This window comes from Aspergillus multicolor, assembly GCF_047715735.1.
Source record: "Aspergillus multicolor strain CBS 133.54 unplaced genomic scaffold BDW74scaffold_5, whole genome shotgun sequence".
Lineage (NCBI taxonomy): Eukaryota > Fungi > Ascomycota > Eurotiomycetes > Eurotiales > Aspergillaceae > Aspergillus > Aspergillus multicolor.
In genome coordinates, this window is record NW_027395956.1 from 609686 (window position 1) to 629448 (window position 19763).

At 53.2% G+C, this 19763-nt stretch overlaps 7 protein-coding genes across 7 annotated transcripts; 4 read left to right on the forward strand and 3 right to left on the reverse strand.

The window, feature by feature from the left end:
* Positions 1-35: 35 nt before the first annotated feature.
* BDW74DRAFT_175588 (flavin monoamine oxidase family protein) lies at positions 36-1537 on the reverse strand (the record flags this gene model as incomplete). The annotated part of the gene is made up of 3 exons (XM_073728374.1): positions 36-787; positions 851-1151; positions 1217-1537. 3 exons carry the CDS (start codon positions 1535-1537, stop codon positions 36-38), a joined length of 1374 nt encoding a protein of 457 aa, XP_073586532.1.
* A 590-nt stretch (positions 1538-2127) lies between these two features.
* BDW74DRAFT_189219 (uncharacterized protein) lies at positions 2128-4818 on the forward strand (the record flags this gene model as incomplete). The annotated part of the gene is made up of 7 exons (XM_073731921.1): positions 2128-2177; positions 2251-2373; positions 2426-2784; positions 2846-3417; positions 3484-3763; positions 3811-3986; positions 4045-4818. 7 exons carry the CDS (start codon positions 2128-2130, stop codon positions 4816-4818), a joined length of 2334 nt encoding a protein of 777 aa, XP_073586533.1.
* A 1164-nt stretch (positions 4819-5982) lies between these two features.
* On the reverse strand, positions 5983-6729 carry BDW74DRAFT_175590 (methyltransferase family protein; the record flags this gene model as incomplete). The annotated part of the gene is made up of 2 exons (XM_073728375.1): positions 5983-6546; positions 6601-6729. The coding sequence occupies 2 exons, from the start codon at positions 6727-6729 to the stop codon at positions 5983-5985; spliced, it is 693 nt and encodes a 230-aa protein (XP_073586534.1).
* A 769-nt stretch (positions 6730-7498) lies between these two features.
* BDW74DRAFT_166441 (SDR family NAD(P)-dependent oxidoreductase) lies at positions 7499-9641 on the reverse strand (the record flags this gene model as incomplete). Its single annotated transcript, XM_073726562.1, has 4 exons — positions 7499-8298; positions 8473-8477; positions 8793-8983; positions 9048-9641. 4 exons carry the CDS (start codon positions 9639-9641, stop codon positions 7499-7501), a joined length of 1590 nt encoding a protein of 529 aa, XP_073586535.1.
* Positions 9642-11071: 1430 nt separating this feature from the next.
* Positions 11072-12771, forward strand: BDW74DRAFT_166456 (uncharacterized protein; the record flags this gene model as incomplete). The annotated part of the gene is made up of 4 exons (XM_073726565.1): positions 11072-11158; positions 11211-11353; positions 11412-12223; positions 12296-12771. 4 exons carry the CDS (start codon positions 11072-11074, stop codon positions 12769-12771), a joined length of 1518 nt encoding a protein of 505 aa, XP_073586536.1.
* A 1444-nt stretch (positions 12772-14215) lies between these two features.
* On the forward strand, positions 14216-15910 carry BDW74DRAFT_189220 (uncharacterized protein; the record flags this gene model as incomplete). Its single annotated transcript, XM_073731922.1, has 6 exons — positions 14216-14365; positions 14455-14654; positions 14733-14899; positions 14955-15072; positions 15135-15202; positions 15271-15910. The coding sequence occupies 6 exons, from the start codon at positions 14216-14218 to the stop codon at positions 15762-15764; spliced, it is 1197 nt and encodes a 398-aa protein (XP_073586537.1). The 3' UTR covers positions 15765-15910.
* A 3226-nt stretch (positions 15911-19136) lies between these two features.
* Positions 19137-19703, forward strand: BDW74DRAFT_175595 (DUF3176 domain-containing protein; the record flags this gene model as incomplete). Its single annotated transcript, XM_073728376.1, has 2 exons — positions 19137-19471; positions 19523-19703. The coding sequence occupies 2 exons, from the start codon at positions 19137-19139 to the stop codon at positions 19701-19703; spliced, it is 516 nt and encodes a 171-aa protein (XP_073586538.1).
* Positions 19704-19763: the final 60 nt, after the last annotated feature.

Here is a 19763-nt window from a genome sequence, read left to right on the forward strand (position 1 = left end):
ATGACAATTCATAGAGGCATACTACCATGCATCCCCTACAGATTCGCCCTCTCCTTCCCCGTCAACGCCTCCACAACCTCCCTCGCCCCAACCTCCCCCGAATAGATCGCCCCCTCCATATACCCCTTCCACTCAGCACTATACTCCGTCCCCACAAAATGCAGATTTCCCACTGGCCTTCCATAAACATCCGCATACTCCGTGAGATGGCCCAATGCCGTAATCGGCGCCAATGCACCGCGAGAGTACGTCTCATGCTGCCAGATCTGATCGAAGAACTCGATTGGCTTGTACACTTCCTCTTCATGGCCGAATATTTGCACGAGCTGAGACAATACCACAGCCCGCCGCTCATGAGGTCGTAGTTTCCCCCACTCTCGCCCGGGCTTCCCGTTCACAAAGCAGGTTAAGCAGTAGTTGCCTACTTGGTCGACGGACGTATCCCGTGCTAGAATCACAGGCCCAACGTACGACGCGAAGTACCCGTTGAACCCGTGCTCGCGCCACCAGGGGCGATCATAACACACAATTGCTTTGTTGTAGTCACCGAGGGTGGTCGCATTTACAACAGTTTGCAGCCGCGGAGGCAGCGGAGGCTGGATGTTAAGCTCCTTGTACATCGTGCTCGGGATCGAGATGATGGTCTTCCTACCGGTAAAGGTCTGTCCCGTCGTGGTTTTTATGCTTGTGTGGGTGCCGTAGTCTGTTATGTTGGCAACCGGGGACGAGAGGTAGATGTTTGAGGCGCCGACGAGGGTTGCGAGGGTATTTGGGAGGGATTGCGCCCCTGCAAATGCCGCATCAGTCAGTGTCTCTTCTGCCTGCTACTAAGGATATGAAGGGGACTTACCGTCTCTAAACCGCAAATGCTGCCCCCCACTCCCATCATCAGCCCGAATCGCTAGCAAACCACGATTCTTCCGGCAATAGTCAATGAACCAGGCGGCTGAGTACTCTGTCGAGTCTAAGCCGTGCATGACCTGCGCCCAGATATTCACCATCTTGATCGTCCCCGGCAACGCGCCTAGAGCGCGGACATACTGGTCCAGACTAACGTTGTCGTCTGCGGCCCTAGGCGGTCCGGGCTTCAGCGACGCGGCTTGGATGTGGTCGCGGACCATCCCGAGGCTCTTCTTTTCTTCGGGGGAGAACTGCGTATGTCAGCCTTGGTCACCCTTTCATAGAACCTTTGTTGAGGTAAGAGAACAGCACGTACATCACTCGGCGTAACACCAAACGGAAACTCAAACCTATCCCCGGGCGCTTGCTGCATCACAGCCTTGCCCTCAAGTCGTTGGACCACGGTCTTGAGCCCAAATTTGTCGACGTACGCGCCGACTCGCCTTTGCAAAGATTTGTTAATCCATGCTCCTCCCAAATCAGCGTAGCCCCGTCCTGAAGCTAGAGGCACACTCCAAATCTTTCCTCCTACCCGGTCGCGTGCTTCAATGACGGCGACGGTGAGGCCGGCTTGTTGCGCGGTAAGGGCGGCTTGGAGGCCGCTGAGGCCGGCGCCGACGATTAGGAGGTCGAACATGTTGTTGTAATTGGAATATGATTATGAGACTCGAGCAATGTGGGTGTGAGGGAAGGCGTTCCTTATGCGGAGTATATATCTCGGCTTCTCATCCGCCTCGGGTTCTGAAGCCGAGCGGCCAATGAGAAGTGCATACAACAATAGACCAATGGGGTTGGTCTAGGCTGCTTTGTTGATTGGCTCGTTGGAGAACAAGATAAGGGACACATGATAAGGTCACCTGCACCTTCCATGTCAACCAGCGCTGCAAGACTCTCACTCTCTTGCAAACCCCTCCTCGCCAGGATGCACCAAGCCCTAGGATACACCTTACCCTATCTCAATATAGCATAGCACGGTCCAGCCTGAGCTTAAGAAGCACTAACATCCTCCTTCCAGCCAAGCACCGGGCTCCTTGACCAAAACCGGCAAGACTTTCCCCACGCGGTCGATCTCCAAGCGCCTCGTGCGGGGTTCAAGATCAAGCTGGCTGTCACTTATCGGGAAAACGCCCGCGATAACACGTTTCTCGCACTTCACTCCATCGTCATCTCCATGTCTCGCTTCTCCCCATATATCCTCTTCTCTCGCTTGCTGCAACCGCGCCCACGATGGCAACCGCCCGAGCTGGCTCGCGTAAGCTGAAGCGCACTTCTAACGCGTATGTCCCGCTCCAGCTTCTAACTCCTACCATACCCAACAGGTGGTGGGAAAGACGTCACTAACGAGTGCAGATGCATCGCCTGCCGCACCAGCAAAATCAAATGCACGGGCGAGCAGCCCTGCGCGAACTGCCAGCGCCGCCGGATCGACTGCCGCTTCCTCGAGACGGTCAGCAAGGTCATGGTGTCTGAAAGGTGCATCCATCTTCTCGCTTGGTATTGGTCAAAATGTTAAAGCCCCGCCTAGGTATCTGCGCGAGCTGGAATTACAAAAGAGGGCCGTCGCCGCGGAGCGACAGCGTCAACCGCTACAGCAGACGCAGACGGGATCATCCCCAACACACAGTCGGCAGGAACAACCCACGCGAACAGCCGTCAAGAGGACCTCGACGTCGGCATTCGGAGACGAGGTCGATGTAGACGTGGATGTGGACATCGCTGAGATCCTCGGTAGCAACCCCAACACCTGCTCTGCGGAGACACTGGCCTCACCACCAGAGATCGGGGCCCCGCTGGCCATGGACTCGGAGCGAACGATCTGGACGAGTCCGTTTACCCTGCCGTCGCGGATTATCAAGAAGAATCATAAGTCGAAGAGGAATTGGAGTGCGCCTCCCTCACTTCCACCCCGCACTGATTCAGGCATTGATTTCACTGACGGTCGCAGCATGGCTAGCCCCAACATCCGCGTGGTCCTTTACAGCCCGCCTGAAACTCATGATCGCCGAGAAACTGCACGTTGAATCGCACTCCAGCAGTCCCGAGCTCTTCGATGGAGACCTCTACCCGGTCCAGTGGTCGCCGTTACCGGTCGGATTGGTACCAGACATCAGCAACCTGCCCTCTATCGACTATGCGCTGTACCTCTTCAACACGGTCAAGTTCCACCTCGGGCATAATTTCCGCCTCATCAACGAGCCAGAATTCATTGAAAACATGCACGCCTTCTATTACGGCGACGCCATTAAGCAGGTCAAAGAGTGTCGGTTGTGGTTTGTCCAGTTTCTGCTGGTGTTAGCATTCGGGAACGCATTCCTGTTCCCAGGCCAAAAGGGGACCTCGAACTCGACCTCCAGAACAGCCAGTGACCCGCCCGGCTCGAAATTCTTCATTCGCGCGATGAGTCTCATGCCCGATCATACGAGCTTATCGCGTGGTGGGTTTGTGGCAATTGAGGTGCTGGCCCTGACGGGGCTGTATCTATACTCTATTGACCACCGCAGCTCGGCGCATGTTTATGTACGCCACATCCCCTCTCCCCTACTTATTCATCCCCAGGGGCAAAGTATCTAACGGGTCAGACAGGTTGGACACGCAATCCGCATCGCACAGATGGACGGGATGCACACGCAGCTACCGGAAGACGAACTCGGCTCTGAGACGGTCGCGCGGTGCCGGAATCTCTGGTGGACGCTTTACGTTCTGGACCGGCATGTCTCGTCTTCTGTCGGTGCGTCCATGACGCCCGAGGATAGTGATATCACGACGTTGCTGGATCCGCCGGCGGCGATTGCCTGCTCGCAGAATGATACGACGCTGAGTTTGTCGGTGCGGTTGAGTCATTTGTTGTCGTATATTCTTTCTTGTATGTCACGCCTTCCAACTGATAGCGTCAGATGCTAATGGCCGAAGCGATATACAAGGGAACAGAAACGCAGCTCGGGACGTTCCTGGAAACCACCCGGTCGATCTTGCACGTTCTTGCCGGACACGCCCGCGAAATCGAGCGCATCATCCAGCTCAAGTTCCAGAACTCGGTCGATACCATGCCCAAGGGAACGAGGCACATCACGCTGCTATATCATCAGGTGAGACCCCTTGCCACCATCTCACCCCAAAATCTCTCTAACCACGGGGTCTCCACAGTGCGTAATCGTCGCAACCCGCCCCCTCCTCCTCTCCGTGCTAAAAGAACGCCTCCAAAAACTCGATCACGGCGCCGAAGACTGGCAGAGCATCGTCGCCCCAACTAACGTCCTGATATCAGCCGGGATAAAGTCCGCCGCGAAGACATTACAGATCCTGACGGATGAGGATAGCCTGCTCGAGGTCTTCCTCCCCTTCGACATGGAATTCACCTACGCCGCCGCGCTCCACGTAACAATGGCCGCCGCACTTTTTCCAAACGTAACCTCCAGCCAAGAGTACATCAACATCCAAGACGCGTACGCAATTTTAGATCAAATGGTCGCGCGGGGGAACAAGCTCGCCGGCGCACGGAAGACCGAGCTTGTGCAGCTGGAGGCTCTATTCCGCGAACTCTCGGCGCGCATTGAGCGGCGCGGTTTGGAGACGCTTATACTTCCTGTTCCGGCCCCTTCGGAGTACGGCGGTGTTACGGCGGCGGAGTACCTTGCGCGCATGGATGGAAGTGAGGATGCGGGTGTGAATGCGAATGTGAATGTGCCTGTGGGCGAGTTGGCGGGAGGTGCGGATGCTGGTGCTGGTGACGGGATACCCATGAGCATGCCTGACTCTCCGAGTGTCCTTGCTGCCGCGCATGCGCCGAACATGGATATACTTGACAGCATTGGGATCTCGTCGTATGAGTTCTTTTCGCTGGTGAATCAGATTGCGCCGGAGAGTTTGGGGGTGCTGGATGGGGAGGGTGGGGAGCAGGAGTGGGAGGGGTCGATGTGAGGTTGGGGGAATATGTATCTAGTACTTAAAGAGTAGGAAGCAGCCATCGGGAGTCCTTGTAGGTACCGCCTATGGTATCTCTCGGCTTCTTCTCGGCTTCTCGACCCGATGCATGTGCACTGTCTCCACACCGCTGCAGGCTGCTACGTTATCTGCTGTCTGTTTGCATGTACAGTCTCAGCCTCCATTGGTGTCGAGAAGACAATACAGCAAATTTAGGTTTGTCGGGATATCGTGATGAAAGTTTCGTGTGACTGGCTTTTCCGTGTGCTTTAAAGCGATATGATCGCTACTTGCTGTTTCTATATACCAGCTCCTCGTTTGCATATATATTTCAATAGATGTATACCCGCAAGAGTTGGTGCCACAAATATAGCCCCATCCCGGCATTCTCGACGTACGCCCGCATACTCTCCCCTCAAAAAATAACTAGACAACATGGGCACCTCTAAAAAGACATGAATCAAATCCAACCCTGCGCGAACAACTAACCCCGACACGGACGCACCCTGCTCCTCGGATAGGGTCTCTCTGGATGATAGGCATCCACAAATTTCCGATTGCGGGTTTGACAAAGGCAGAGCAGATGAACATGGTGCAGGTACGCCGAAGGTGCCATCGAGACCAATGTGTATACTTGTTTCCTTATAATAAAATATGTGAAAGGTCATGGCGCTTCAGTGCCCGATATTGAGAGAGACCGCGGCACGTTACAAGATTGTCGCAGTATTATCGTACGGCTCATGGATGTAGATGTACCTTACAGCCACTGAAGCCCGAGAGTTCAAGTCGTTACTACCTACCTACCAGCTTGCCCTACCTCGGTGCCTAAGGCACTGCCTTATTGCGGGCACGGCGGGTACAAGCCATCCGATCGATCATTTCAGCTCATATCCATGTTCGGTAGAGTCAAATTGAAACCTCAGCTATTATCAATAACGTGCTGTAGTCCTTGATATCCCTAATTGGCTCTCTCTATAAGAAGCCGGCCTATGGACTGGTGCATCCAATCTGCGTTACGGCATGAAATCTCAATGGACGCTTTGGCTGTGGCCGACACTCCGCAAAGCCAATAGGGAGTCATGGCTTCATGCATCCATGCATGAGAAGTCCCTCCTGGCTGAAGGCATTTGCAGCGTGCCGAATCACTGGATGTTCGAACCCTTACAATACCCATGGAATAAACCGCGCCGTCTCCTCATGATACACCTCCCACTCCCGTCCGAAAGACTTTCGCAGTAGTTCCTCCTCCTGCAGGACTCTTGTCGGAATAATCCAGGATATAAATTGCGCAAAGTAGATCGTGTTCCCGTACAGAAGAATCTTCCCCACGGGATCCAGGACCGGATGCTCCGCTGTCGCATAGCAACTCAGCACGCCGCCGTCTCTGAATACAAGGCCAGCGAATCCAACGACCATCGCGATTCCACCGGTATAGGATGGGTGTTGGATGTGTCTGTACAGATCCGTCTTGATGAGCGTGGAGGCCTTGGCGATGGCAAATGTAAAGTTCTTCTGGAGCTGGCGGAAGGCGAGGACTCTAACCGTACCACCTCCGAGTAAAGTGGTGAGGAAGAAGGTCGCTTGCGGGGTGAATGTGAAGAGGTCCTTATTGTATCCGGCGGGACAAATACCCTCTTGTGTTGCCTTCGGCAGAAGAGGCAGGATGCCGTGGCAGAGCCCGAAGAACGCGATGAACCGGCAGTGGGCGCCGAGCCACCAGCATAACTAGATAAAATGTCAGCTCGAGGCCTTGAGCGGTTAACAGGGTGTGTACGTTACCATCTTGTTGGTTAACAGGTCCGCCTTGACTGTTTTGTCGGGGTTGGGATTGGAATTCGGCGCTTGCAGGGCAAGTTGGAGGAGGTAGGAGCCGTGGATGACGCCGAGGGAGAAAAGGAGTTGTAGCATATTGACGTGCATTCTTTCTGGTCTCAAGTGGAATATATTGAGTTAGTTAGGCTGAAGAGTGATCTCGGATTGTCTCAGGAACGTTCGACCTATTTATACCATTTCAAACCGGACGGTCCTCCAACTACCCCTGTCAATTGCTAGCACTGCATGGGCAGGTCTATATCAACATAGCAGTCTTATCATGTATACCAATCTACCCCAAGTTTTTGATTAGCTCTCCACTCGGGATAGAACAGGGGTATAGGCATTTAGCTTGGAGCTACAGCTGTTGAGGTATGAATGGTTGATCATAAACATCCGGGCCATCCAGTCTTGACAGAAGTTTCCGGTCGATTCTGAATGTGTGGGCAAACATAATGATTCTCAACTAAGACCAACGATATGTCAGTCATAGCTCCTAGACGACCTGCATACACTGATTGGCATATAGAGGGATCCACCTGTTGTATTAGTGGCTTTTGATGAGTGAGATGACTAACATGGCTAATTGGCCCTATGGATCATCCATATAGGTATGCATAGGGTGTAATACAATAGACAGCGGCTTGGTAGCATCCTATATTGAACTGAAGCTACTTACCGTATAGAACATTATGCGCACAATCCCTTTAGCTACCTGTATCAAGTAATTTAGCCTGCATTTGTGAAACCAGATATCACCACTCCCCGTTCATGCGACAATCTCAATGAGATTGAACTTAAATCCCTTTACGCGTTTCCCCGTTCTCCTCCAGCTAGATCGTCCTCATCCGATCCGACAATCAATCTAAATACTAAACGACAACCCCCCATTCGCCGAAATAATACTCCCAGTACACCATCCAAACTCCGGATTACAGATCGTAGCCACCAGACCCGCAATCTCCTCTGCGTACGCCGCGCGCCCGCCAAACTTCTCCCCCAACTCCTTGACCTCAAGGCTATCATTTTCCCTCACAGCCACAAGCGGCGTCAGCGGATTCCACTTCGCCAGCCCCTCCTTGACCTCATCCGGCGCGGACAGGTACATATCCGTCATCACAGGACCGGGGTTAATCGCGTTGACGGTCGCACGCTCAGCCAGTTCACGGGCCCATACGCGCGTCATGGCTTCGATGGCGCCCTTTGTTCCGGCGTACAGCGTTGTGTTCTCGGTCCCGACTTTGGAGTTTATGCTTGAGAGCATGACGATGCGGCCGGAGCGGTCGGTGGGGAGGTATGGCTTGCAGGCGGCGGTCAATAAGATGGGACCGAGGACGTTGACTTCGTAGATGCGGTGGAAGTCGTGGGGTTCGACCGTTTCAAGCGGGCCGAGGGAGAGGATTGCGGCGTTGTGGACTATTATGTCGATTTGGAATTTGTTCTCGGGCTGGTTGGATGTGAAGAAGTCTTTGGCGGAGATGACCAGTCGCTCGCATTCATCTTTGTTGGAGATGTCGGCGCGGATTGGAAACGCGCGGATGGAGTATGTGGAGGTGAGTTCTTCTGCCAGTGCGATGCCAGATTTGTCGGAGGAGGCTGTGGCGTAGTTGATTATCACGTTGCAGCCTTTGCTGGCGAGGTTGCGGACGATGGAGGCGCCGATGCCTGGACAGGGATTATCAGTTAATGAAGAGCACACTGGCTCTTGGCGGGAATGAGACGTACTTCGCGCGGAGCCGGTGACGAGGGCAAGCCTGCCCTCGTAGATACGGGGCATGTGGTGACCGTTTGAGATGCTACCCATTGTGACTGTAGTAATACTTGTTAGGCGCAAGTGACAAGGACTGTGAACCAATATTTGAAAGTGTATGGTGGTTTGCGACGGAAAACATGGGAAAGAACCGAGCCCTCGCGCGCGGGGGAGCAGCTACTGATTTAGCAGTTCGGCTACAGACATGCCGCCTACAATGGAATGGGTCCCGTCCCTTTGCAATTCTCAACAAGACAGCTCGTGGCACATGTCATACTGCATTAACATGCCATTTTAGCACTTCCCGCGTGGCCCACAGCTGGTCATTGGGCCTACCAGGCCGCGGCCAGTGTCAGTGTAAGGCTATAGAATTTCATCGTTTTTGCTTATATACATGTGGACTATCTACCACTTCGACAAGAACCCTCCATCAACAGGCAGGGTAATCCCGTTAACATATGATGAGTTGTCACTCGCGAGCCACAAACTCGCCTGTGCAACCTCATGCGGCTGACCGAATCTATTGAGACTGCTAACCTTGGGCGCGAACTCATCGTGTGTCGTACCCATAATCTCCAGCGCCTTTGCAGACATCTCGCTCTGCGCCTCGTTAGCAAAATTGGTCTTCAAAAGATCTGAACTATTAAAGAAGGTTGGAACTTACAAAAATCGCCCCCGGCGCAACCGCATTAACTCTAACACCCAACGGACCCCCCTCGGTGGCCGCATGCTTCGTCAACCCAAGCAGCGCATGCTTGGTACTCGTATAAGAGGGCATATTTGGCTGCGGCATAAACGCATTGATGGACGCAATATTCACAATCGAGCCCTTAGTCCCCTGCTTGCGCATCTGCTGCATCTCATACTTGCAGCACAGCGCGGTCCCGGTTAAGTTAACATCCACCAGCCGACGCCAGTACTCCTCATCGTACTCAATGAGCGCCGTCTTATCGGGGCTCATGGCGGCATTGTTAATGGCTACGTCTAACCGCCCGAAGAACGCCACCGTCTGCGTAATGAGGTTCTGCACGTCTTCGGACTTGGAGATGTCCGTCTTGACGAAGCGCACTTCGCCCAGCGAGGAGAGTTCAGCCGCGACGGCTTCGCCTTCTTCGGATTTCACGTCGGCAATGACGACTTTTGCGCCGGCGCGCAGGAACACGGACGCGGTGGCTTTGCCCATTCCTTGGGCGCCGCCGGTGATGATCGCGACTTTGTCCGCCAGGACGGGGAAGATGGGGGCTTCGGGGAAATTCATTGCGTATGATATCGTTCAGGGGCGGTTTGGATGTTGGTGGTTGTGACAGATAGATAGGGTCGGGAGTAGATACTGTAAGAGCAGGTAAGACAAAGATCGGATGATCACGAACACACAGAGCTGCCCGGGCAGCAACAACGAAAACCAACGCACTTTATGTTCGCCCCGGTCTAGCCATGCAGAGCGACATTTGGAGATGCCGAAAATCTGCCGTGCCTGGTTCTGGATGGGGATAAGCGGCACGGTTCGAGACAGGCGGTTGTTGTGGCGCTGCGCCAGGCGGGACGGCTTGCTTTAGCTTTCGCCTCGGCGCCACGGGTGGAGCTGGCGCACGGAGGGATTCCGGCCCTAGGCAATATAAGACATTAGCCCTAATTCCTTAGTGTCGAAATTCGTGCCGTCCTGGATACGAGGTTGGAGGTCTTGGAGACGCTAGACATGATAGCAGGGTTGGATCGCGCGCCAAACGCTGGTGAAGATACCAAGCAAGGCAGAAGAAGGCGCCGTTCAGAGTTTTACTGCAGCTAGAGCGTTAGATGGTATTGGCGTCTGGGCTAACTGGGTGATCTTAATAACGGCGATATAGGTGCAAAGGCAGGCGGAATAAAATTTTTAAGGCTACACCGTCAGGGACTTCGTGGGCTAGTCATGGTTATATTGATGTATTTCTACAGAAAGACAACCCGTGCTTCAAAATGAGCAATATATGTTTAGAAAACAACCTGTTTCTGCTTGGCGTTTACATAATTGTGGACTTATCTCAAAGAAGCGTTTGTAATCGTCTCTCTCCCGGTTGACCCAGGGCAAATCCAGAAATGCTCTGGGGAACAGTACATGGCATGATAGCAAGTAAAGTGGCTCCACCCCATAGCAACAGGTCTGGCGCCACATGGTAACCACATTCTTCACGTTCGAGGTATCTTATGGTTCGTACAGTGCGAGTTAGCCTTGACCTGTGGGCCAACGGTGCACCAGCAGAACGCCACGCGAAGCGTCTCCAGGTCCTGCAACGTTCAATTGCAACTAAAAACATCATTGGGCAAAGCTGTGGGAACAGGACAGATTCTGCATTACGGAGGGGGCACTTAGTGCGCGTAAATTGAACTTGGAGCTACCTCGGACTACTCAATGGCCACTGCAGGTCTGCCCTCCACACTTTCTGCGCAAATTGGCCACGCGGCGGGCGCGTTTCCGCTATGAACGACGCACGGGGATAACGTGGAACAGCCGATGAGCTGTTTGCCTAGGGTACATTGCACTACATCCCAAAGCGGACTGGGATAGGGGTAAGCCCTGGTACCTGCAGACTTTCCAGCCGGGGACGATACTTAACCCACCTTCGCAGAGGCATAGGTCGCTCTTCTCTTTCCTTCTTGCAGCTTTGTCTCGGTTACATTGTTCGTCAAGACTTGGAGAGTCCTATCTTCACCATGTTCGTCTCAGAGAAAGACACCTCTGTCGTCGGTGTGCGTGGCATCAAGGGCGAGGTTCCCGAGACTACTTTGATCAATATCTTGGTATGCTATCTTATCCTCGTCATCGCCTTTCAAGATCTCTAACTTTGACCAGGTCATCATAACTTCCTGCCTCGGAGGGTTCACCTACGGCTTCGCAGCCAACGCCGCCTCCGGCACTCTCTCACAAACAACGTTCATCGCCAAATTCCTCAGCGGCCCCGACTCAACTGACATCCAGGATGGTCTGCTCTCTGGGTACGCCAGTCACCCTCATTAACCCCTTCTACTCAAGCCAACTAACAACAACGTCCAGCTTCCTCGGCGGCGCCTTTGTCGGCGCAATCCTCCAAGCCCCCCTCTCCACCAAATTCGGCCGGCGCCCAGCCAACATGGCCGCCGCCCTGATCGTCATCATCTCGGGTGCCCTGCAAGCCGGCGCTGTCGACATCAAGATGTTCATCGTCGCGCGCATGATCTGCGGTATCGGCGCGGGCATGGTCTTCGCCAACACTCCGGTCTACCTCGCCGAGGTCTCACCCCCGCATACACGCGGTATCTTGGTCGGCCTGAACGGCGTGAGCGTGGTGACATCCTACATCATTTGCGCGCTCTGCGCCTTGGCCTTCAGCTTCGTGACGAGCGATATCCAATGGCGCCTCGTATACATTGTTCTCACCGTAATCGGTGTCCTGCTATTTGCATCGCTCTTCTTCATTCCCGAATCTCCCCGCTGGCTCACAGAAGTCGGACGAGACGACGAAGCAAAGAAGGTCCTGGAATACCTGCACGCGACGAAGAGTGATTCGAGAGCTACATTCGCGCACGCCGAGGCCAAGCAGATCAAAGCGCAGGTTGAGTTTGAGCGCAACACGCCGCGCGGATACCTGCACATCATCAAGACCGCGAGCCACCGCAAGCGCGCGCTGTGCTCGATCCTGCTCTGGGTTATGGGACAGGGGACTGGTATCACGGCCATTGCGAATCTCATTCCAACCCTCATGGGCACGCTTGGGTTTGGAACGACCATGCAGCTGGGTCTTGGTGTTGTCTGGACAGTTTGTGCGGTTATTGGGTGTGGGATCAATGTCCTGCTACTTGATCGGGTGGGACGGGTGAAGTTGCTTGGTATGTCTACTTTTCCTTTACCCTATCTCTTTTGTTGAATGGTGAAATCGGTGCTAATGGTGTTGTGTGTAGTGGCTGGAGGCTTCGGCAGCGCCGCCATGATCGCAATCATGGGCGTGCTAGAGAAATACTACCTAAACAGCACTTACACGCCCGGCATAAATGCCGCCGTGGCATTCTACTTCATCTTTGGCGCGTACTTTACGTCGACGATCGAGTGCACGGCGTACGTGTACGCAGCAGAGATCTGGCCCACGCACCTGCGCAGCGAGGGGTCGACGATTGCGTTTGCGAGTTTCTTTGGGAATGCGGTGGCGTACACGGCGCCTGTTACGACGGCGCTGGCGACGATCGGCTGGAAGTACTACATGGTCTTTGTGGCTGTTACGGTCGTCTCCACAGTTATGATAGTGTTCTATTTTCCGGAGACCATGGGGTTGAGTCTTGAGGAGATTAATGCGCGGTTTGGGGATACGGTTGAGCTTGATTTGAAGGACGCGCTTGATGCTGAAGGGGCGGGTTCGAGCTCCGACTCGGCGGAGGCGTGAGGAGAGGAGAGGGGTGTCGTATGGGTTGCTGTTTTATAGGTGCTCCGTGCTCTGTACGGAGTGAGGGGCAGACTGAGACGAGTGAAGTGTGAGAATGAGTAGGTGGATTTGATTATTCTGCAGAGTGCAACATGATTCGGAAATACTACTTAATCTAATTGGATGCAATGTCGAAGCTTGTCTGCCGGCAACTACCCCGTAAGACACACCGGGTTAGGGCTACCAGCCGTGTCTCCACCATCCGCTGTCACTTCATGCGCCACGCAGAGCCGGACCCGGCCCGCCCCGCCGATCTCACTCTCCATCCCTGTCTAAAGCCAGCTAGTGGCCTTGGCTGACACGGCCTGCGTTTCCGATTCCCTTGAGGAAGGTACGCCGGCAATCACAGAGGGTCGGTGGTGTTCTGGACGTCTGTGGACCGAGACATGTTGCAGAATGCCACTGCAGAAGTCCACCTTTTTCTACGAAAGGAAGGTATACCCCGCCACTTCTGCACTGGACACGGGCTGGACAGCCTGGACTTGTCTTGTGGAAGGTGGACAGGGCAGCTGGAGGGCACAGCGAGATCTTGTATCTTACGGACTGTGGATGTCGTACTTTTGCACGATCTCGCCATACTAGACTCTCCCCAACAAGCACCCAGAGTATGGCACGTTTTGTTTCTTGCCCGTGGCTTGCCGAATCCCGACACCGCACTTTGCAGCTCCAAACTAACAGGGGCAGAAATCCTTCAGGAATCCCCCAACGCTCGTCTAGTGTCCCAGGGCAAGGACTCACCATGAAACCAACCCAAGCCGGCCTGCAGAAACCAAGCTTGTGAGCTGTCATACGACGTCCCGTCTTGGCTGTCTTGCTGGGACGCCGTCGGTCCACACGCCCCCACAGGGCTAATGTGCAAGGATTTCGAGTGGGGAGTCGGAATTACCCTCGAGCTTCCCCATGCAGAAGCGTGCAGAAGCTAAAGCATGTGATAAGTGTCAAACAGATGTCCGTAGTGTCTCGACGGCGTTCACAAGCGCATTTTGTGACAGTCCCAGGGCCGCGTTCCTGGCAATGTGATTGCTATAGGCTATTATCTACAGATTTTCATCCACTATAGCATTCAATTCTTCAGCCCCCGTGCCATGCGTTCGGGGATTGGTTCAAGCGCAGTCCGTGAAGAGGTTTGACATGATACATCGAACTGGCTATTCCTCACGGACTCGGCCGTGCTGAAAGCATGCACATACCATCTGTGTGAAGATGGTTAGGTCAAGTAGTAGTCAGAGTCAGACTACCGGTAACCTCGTGGTTTCTGGCCCCTAACCCCTTTCCTAGTTCAATCTACGTGCACGCACCAAGGCAGTCTAGCACACACGTGCGATATATTAAACTTTGACCGTTGAAACACCATCCCAGCCACTCGGTACTGCCCTTTTTGCACTCTCCCAGAATCAACGACAGAATGACACTCCGTCAAAAGGGCCCTACGCTCGTGGGCGTCCTCTGGATGGAGGTATTCCTGTGTCTTGTCATTCTTTGCGCGCGATTTTATACGCGCCTTTTCATTCTGCGGAATACGGGGTGGGATGATTTATTGCTGGCGTTGACATGGGTACGTCTACGCTACACTGCCCTTAAAGACCCTTGACATATTGTGCCTCGTATGTAGCGGAATTGATCTGACATCTTGTTGAACTCCAGGTACTCATGGTCGCATTCTGCGCACTATGTACCGCATCCGCGACGTACGGGATGGGCGTGCATGCCGACCTGCTCTCACAACACCAGAATAGCCACGGCATGCTGCTGCTGCTAGTCGGGCAGACGGTTATCTCGATTGCAATGGGTTTGAGCAAGTGCGCGGTCACAGCATTCTTGATGAGGATTGTTGTTAATAAATGGTGCGTCCGCGACGAAAACAGATAACAGCGCCACCGTACAGGAAGCAATCACTGACATCTGGTACTTCTGTGGAATAGGCACAAGGCCTTCTTATGGTTCTGGAACATCACCATCATGGCGCTGAGTTTATTACTGGCGATCAGTGTCTTTGCGCAATGCACGCCTGTCCAATCGATTTGGGACTCGAGGGTTCCGCAGCAGAGCTGTCCGCTGGATTTGACGCAAATTGCGACTGTTATGTGTGGTTAGTACTCCTTACCCACTTATCAGATATAAAGATGAGATTTATATGTGACCAGCGTGGTCCGCCGTCCTCGACTTCGTCCTCGCCTTGTTCCCGTGGTATGCGCTCTGGAACCTGAACATCAAGCGCAAGGAGAAGATCACCATCTGCCTGTCGCTGAGTCTGGGAGTATTGTACGTTCGCTACTATCCAGCTCTCTATCTTAACTGCTCGAACTAACACAAGGCCTATGCAGTGCTGGAATATGCGGCGTCATCCGAACAACCAGTCTCGGCGCACTGAAGGTCTCAACAGACTACCTCTGTACACCCTCCCCCTCCCACCCCTCTGCCCCAAACCCAAGATCCCCAACTAACAATCTCTGTCCACAGACGCAACAACCGACTCCGTAATCTGGACGAACTCCGAACTCACAACCACAATCCTCTGCGTCTCCGCACCGGCCCTCCGCCCCCTCTACCGCTCCCTCCGCGGCCAAGTCTCCTCCAAGGACGCCTCAAACTACAACAACATCAACGGGTCATCCTACGGCAAAACAACCGGAAACCGCACACGCAAGGAAAGCTACGGGATGGATACACTAGTCACCTCCGTTGTGCCAAAAGGCCATGAGCGCAGCGATAGCGGGAGCGACGCGGTGAAAGGGGACGAGGAGGACGTCGACACGCGGCATATTCTCTCGCCAAGACCGAGTGGGACGATGGCGCAGGGCCAGCATCATAATATTTATCAGACAAGAGAGGTCATTGTTGAGTATGAGGAGCGGAGGCCGGGGGATGTGGGGGAGGGGGGGTCGTTGGGGTCCTTGGGGAATGAGGGGCTCGCGAGCCCGGTTGTTCCTGTGAGGGTGAGGCAGCATATTTGATGCGGATACTTGCTTGAATTGCATACGAGAGGCTGCGGTTTAGTATACTATACACTGGATGCTCCAGGTGTCGGATCTAGGTGACTGTGGTGGAGGGTTTCTTTGTGAGGGCGTTATTTTTCCTTTGTAGATACCATACCTCTTTCGTTTGGGATATACCCCATTGGTAATCAAAAAACTTCTTAGGCTATAAGGCTTTCATGTCTGTATGAGTATCTCTGTTTGTTGCATTCCTGTTTGCTGCTGGAACTTAAAAGCGCGACTTGTGATGATTATAGAGTCAACTTGAGTCTTATGTTAATTCCCAGCCGTTGAACAGGGAGGAGAGCTCACAAAATCTTGTAGGTCGTGCGATGCAGTATCAGTATAAGTCGAAGAATCTGCGAAAAACTCCACACATTCAACAATAGCTACCATTGGTGCTGGAGCTCGCATATAACTTGGAAGGAATGAGTTGTCGGATCAGTCCATTCAATTGTTGGACCCCCGCTCTATGGTACGCTACGGGGTATGCGATTTCCTCGCCTACCAACTTCTACATATCTTGTTAAAGTTCTGGATATCTTCTGCTGTCAAAGTTCAATTTTCCCCTCGTAGTTCTGTGGCTTAGATGTGCACGAGTGGACGGATACCGTGGCACGTCCTTGGCCACTCAATAATGTGCTTAGGAATTCCCATAAAATATCAGTCGCTGCACATTTTATAAACTACACCATACTATATATACAGTGCAATATTGAAGGAGTAGCATCCATTATACTTGGACGAGGATTTACTCTGCCGGCAACATCCCTAGACTCCTTTATTGAGAAGTGAGTATATGGTATCTACCGGATTCCATCAATGAGCTCTGGAGCTTATCCAACTCTGTGCGCCCGTCCAAGATGTCCTGACCTCAGATAGACCCAAGTATGTACCAACAGGCTACCTTCCCAATAGTGCGACGAGCTGAGAGGTAGGTATGGTAGATTAAGAACTGCCGCGGTCCGCATACCTAGAATATTCTCAGCTATGAGTCTCTTCGGTACATTGCGACTGTCTATTTTCCAGCAGGATCGAGATACCAAAGCGTTAATTGTTAGATAACCCTTGGTGGGGGTCACGGTCTGATAGCCTTCTTCCGAGAAAGAAGCCTTACAAGACAAGGAATTATCTACTAAAAGTAACATCATTTAATCAAGAATCCGCCAAGCAGCTATACTCGTGACTGGACTAGCGCCCCAAGGCAACTGTCAGTAAGATACTTGTGATGTTCCTGGGTGTTCAGTGTGGCGGTTCCCCGTTTACCCGTATACTAAGAGGGCTATTGGCTGTTGCCTCGCCTTTCAGGCTACAGCGAGACATGTCGCATTATTCGCTTTGCAACGTTTTGATCTCGTGGTAAGTCTAAGACCTTGTCGCACAAGATGCCAGTCTTCGTCACGGACATAGCGGGGACGGAGGCCCCGGATGCTCGCTCAAGGGACATTGCTGTTTGCAGCTGACACCAGATTGTCGGGCGTATCTTGCATTTCTCTCTTGGCACTGATTTCCGCGCAGTGGTCAGTTATATAAGTAGGCTTTTTAGATTTATATACAGTCTTCCGCAGTCGTGCGGATGGAACTACGGGTACGAGTGCTGGCTCCTTGAAGCGAAACCGATGGTGGTCTTCCGGGTGCACGAAATATATAATTTGACGCTCTCTCGATCGGGCGAGTCCAGCTCTGAGCCTTACAGACGGAACAAGGCCAAGGCCGTCAAGCAGGCGCGTTGCCAGAGAGTGTGAGAAAAAAGGTCTTCTTTGTGTCCTGTGGATCAGATTAGTATCTTGCACTGAAATGTCTGTGGTAAGTATTGACTTGCTCACAACAGTTCGCCAGGCTGCCTACAGTCGGTCGTGGTCGCGCGGGCCTTATTCTGCCCACAGGTGACAGTCACCCACCGCCTACCAATAAGGTGCTTATGCAGATCAGCCATGCTTGCATAAAGGCTCGCTTATGCATGATGTGTCAGCCACCTGCTGCCAGCATGAAAAGTTTATGCACCCCGTGTTTGGATGGCAGATGGCAGATAGCTGATGGCCATGCAGGTGCACACGTTGAGGGCAAGCCAAGGGATTAAAGTTGTCTTCGCTTCCACAGGTCTTGGATCAGAATACGAGGCGGTGGGCGACCATAGTGACTGAAGAAGAGTTCAAGGGTGATGCTAGTTGCTGACGCTGTAGTGCTTTCACTGACTTGCTAGTGTAAGCAAATGGGTGCATTGACGATGCGAATGTTATTAATAACTTGGAGACGCGGGGGCTTGAGGGCACAGCTCCTCCTATGTACTCTTAGTCTAGTTGCTAGAAGTATGATACGACGCGATAAAATGTATCCAGGCGATACCAGTCTTCGGTCCCAGGGACCAATGCTGATACCCAACTCGATCGGCGCGAAGGACATGGAGACCAATAATAGGAAACATATCAAGGTGAAAGTGGGCTTTGAGGAGGAATCTCGTCGCTTGGAGGGCAATCAGCCCACTTCGGTGCATACCTTGGCGTTTTGAAGGGGCAGATCGGCCAAGTTTGTGAGCGAGATAGGGCTCCGGGGCGAGCTACCATACTGCACCGGCACAACCTTACGAACGGTGGAGTAAATTCGACCAGCGGCTGCAGCAAAGGTCGCTCGTAAGCGAAGTCTCAACACTGTAACTCTGCTCTTAGTGGCCGGCAAAGATTTCTGCACGACAGTGGCTTGTTTAACTTTTCCGGGCTCGTATAGCGAAGAAATAGTTCTCGTATCGGGCCCAGCCCTAAGCGTGGTTCCCCCTGTCGATCCCGAGGTCCCTGTTCGCACGTACCAAGCCAGCCATTTGTTCCGCATAGGGACAAACTGCCGGAAAGGATAGATGCCGACGGCAAACCGCAGTCGTCTGCTCGCCGGAAAGCCGCAACAACTGATGGAATCCGCGAGACGGGAAGACGTTTGGGTGTGCGTTGCTCAACGCCAGGGTGTCAGAGACCGGATCTGTGGGGAAGGCCCCGCGACATGTCCAGTTAGCGGGCCACGCGGAGCAGTCAGTTAGTGGTTCCAACTAAACACCTGCTTACACCTCATCTCACAGGGCAAAGTGTGCCAACAATCTGATGGTGTTTATTCGCAGGGTTCGGGATAGGACTCCGAATAGCGTCGCGCAATGTCTCTGGTATTTATGGAAGTAAAAAGGAAAAAGGGAATGGAAAAGGAGGTCCATTTCCTACTCCGAGCATCTTCTCCCTCCGTCAGCTCCATCTATTTTTCCTTTCCCAAGTCACCAAGAGCCGTACGATTCCACGATTCCACAATTCCATCGAAATTGCCCTTCCCTCCGCCCGCAAAAACTTCGTCCTCGTCCTCCAACCCATCGACATGCCCTCCTTCCGTCACCTCGTCTCAAACTGGTTCGGCGTAGAGTGGTTGGGGCTCCTCTCCACCGGCCTGATCACCGGCCTCATTCCCGTTCTGTCCGCGTACAATCACAAGCCTCAGCCTGACTGGGGCTTCCTATCACTGAACTTCCTCATCGCAATTGTCAGCGTGACTACAAAGGCTACCACAACCCTGGCTAGCAGCGAATCCATCGGGCAATTGAAGTGGTCCTGGCTCGCGGATGCTTTTCGACAAATCAAGATGCTGCGGACATTCGATGAAGCAAGTCGGGGCGTCTACGGATCAATCCAACTCATCTGGCAACTCCGGGGAAGGTAAGTTTCTTCGACCGCGGGAGATGGCAACATTGGCTCATACCCTCGCAGGCATTTCGCAGTGCTGGGCGCCGCCGTAACGGCCGTGGCGGTGTTCATCGACCCCTTTGCGCAAAACCTTGTCCGATACTATCCTGGCTTGATTGACGACGGCTCCGAGAGCGCCCTGTTTTCGACTTGTACCTTGTATAACCCCATGAACGGGACACCCACAATGAACGATACGTCGTAGTCGGTCAACCTCTGATGATTGCTATTCTGACAACGTTACGTGCACAGGTATCCCGATCGA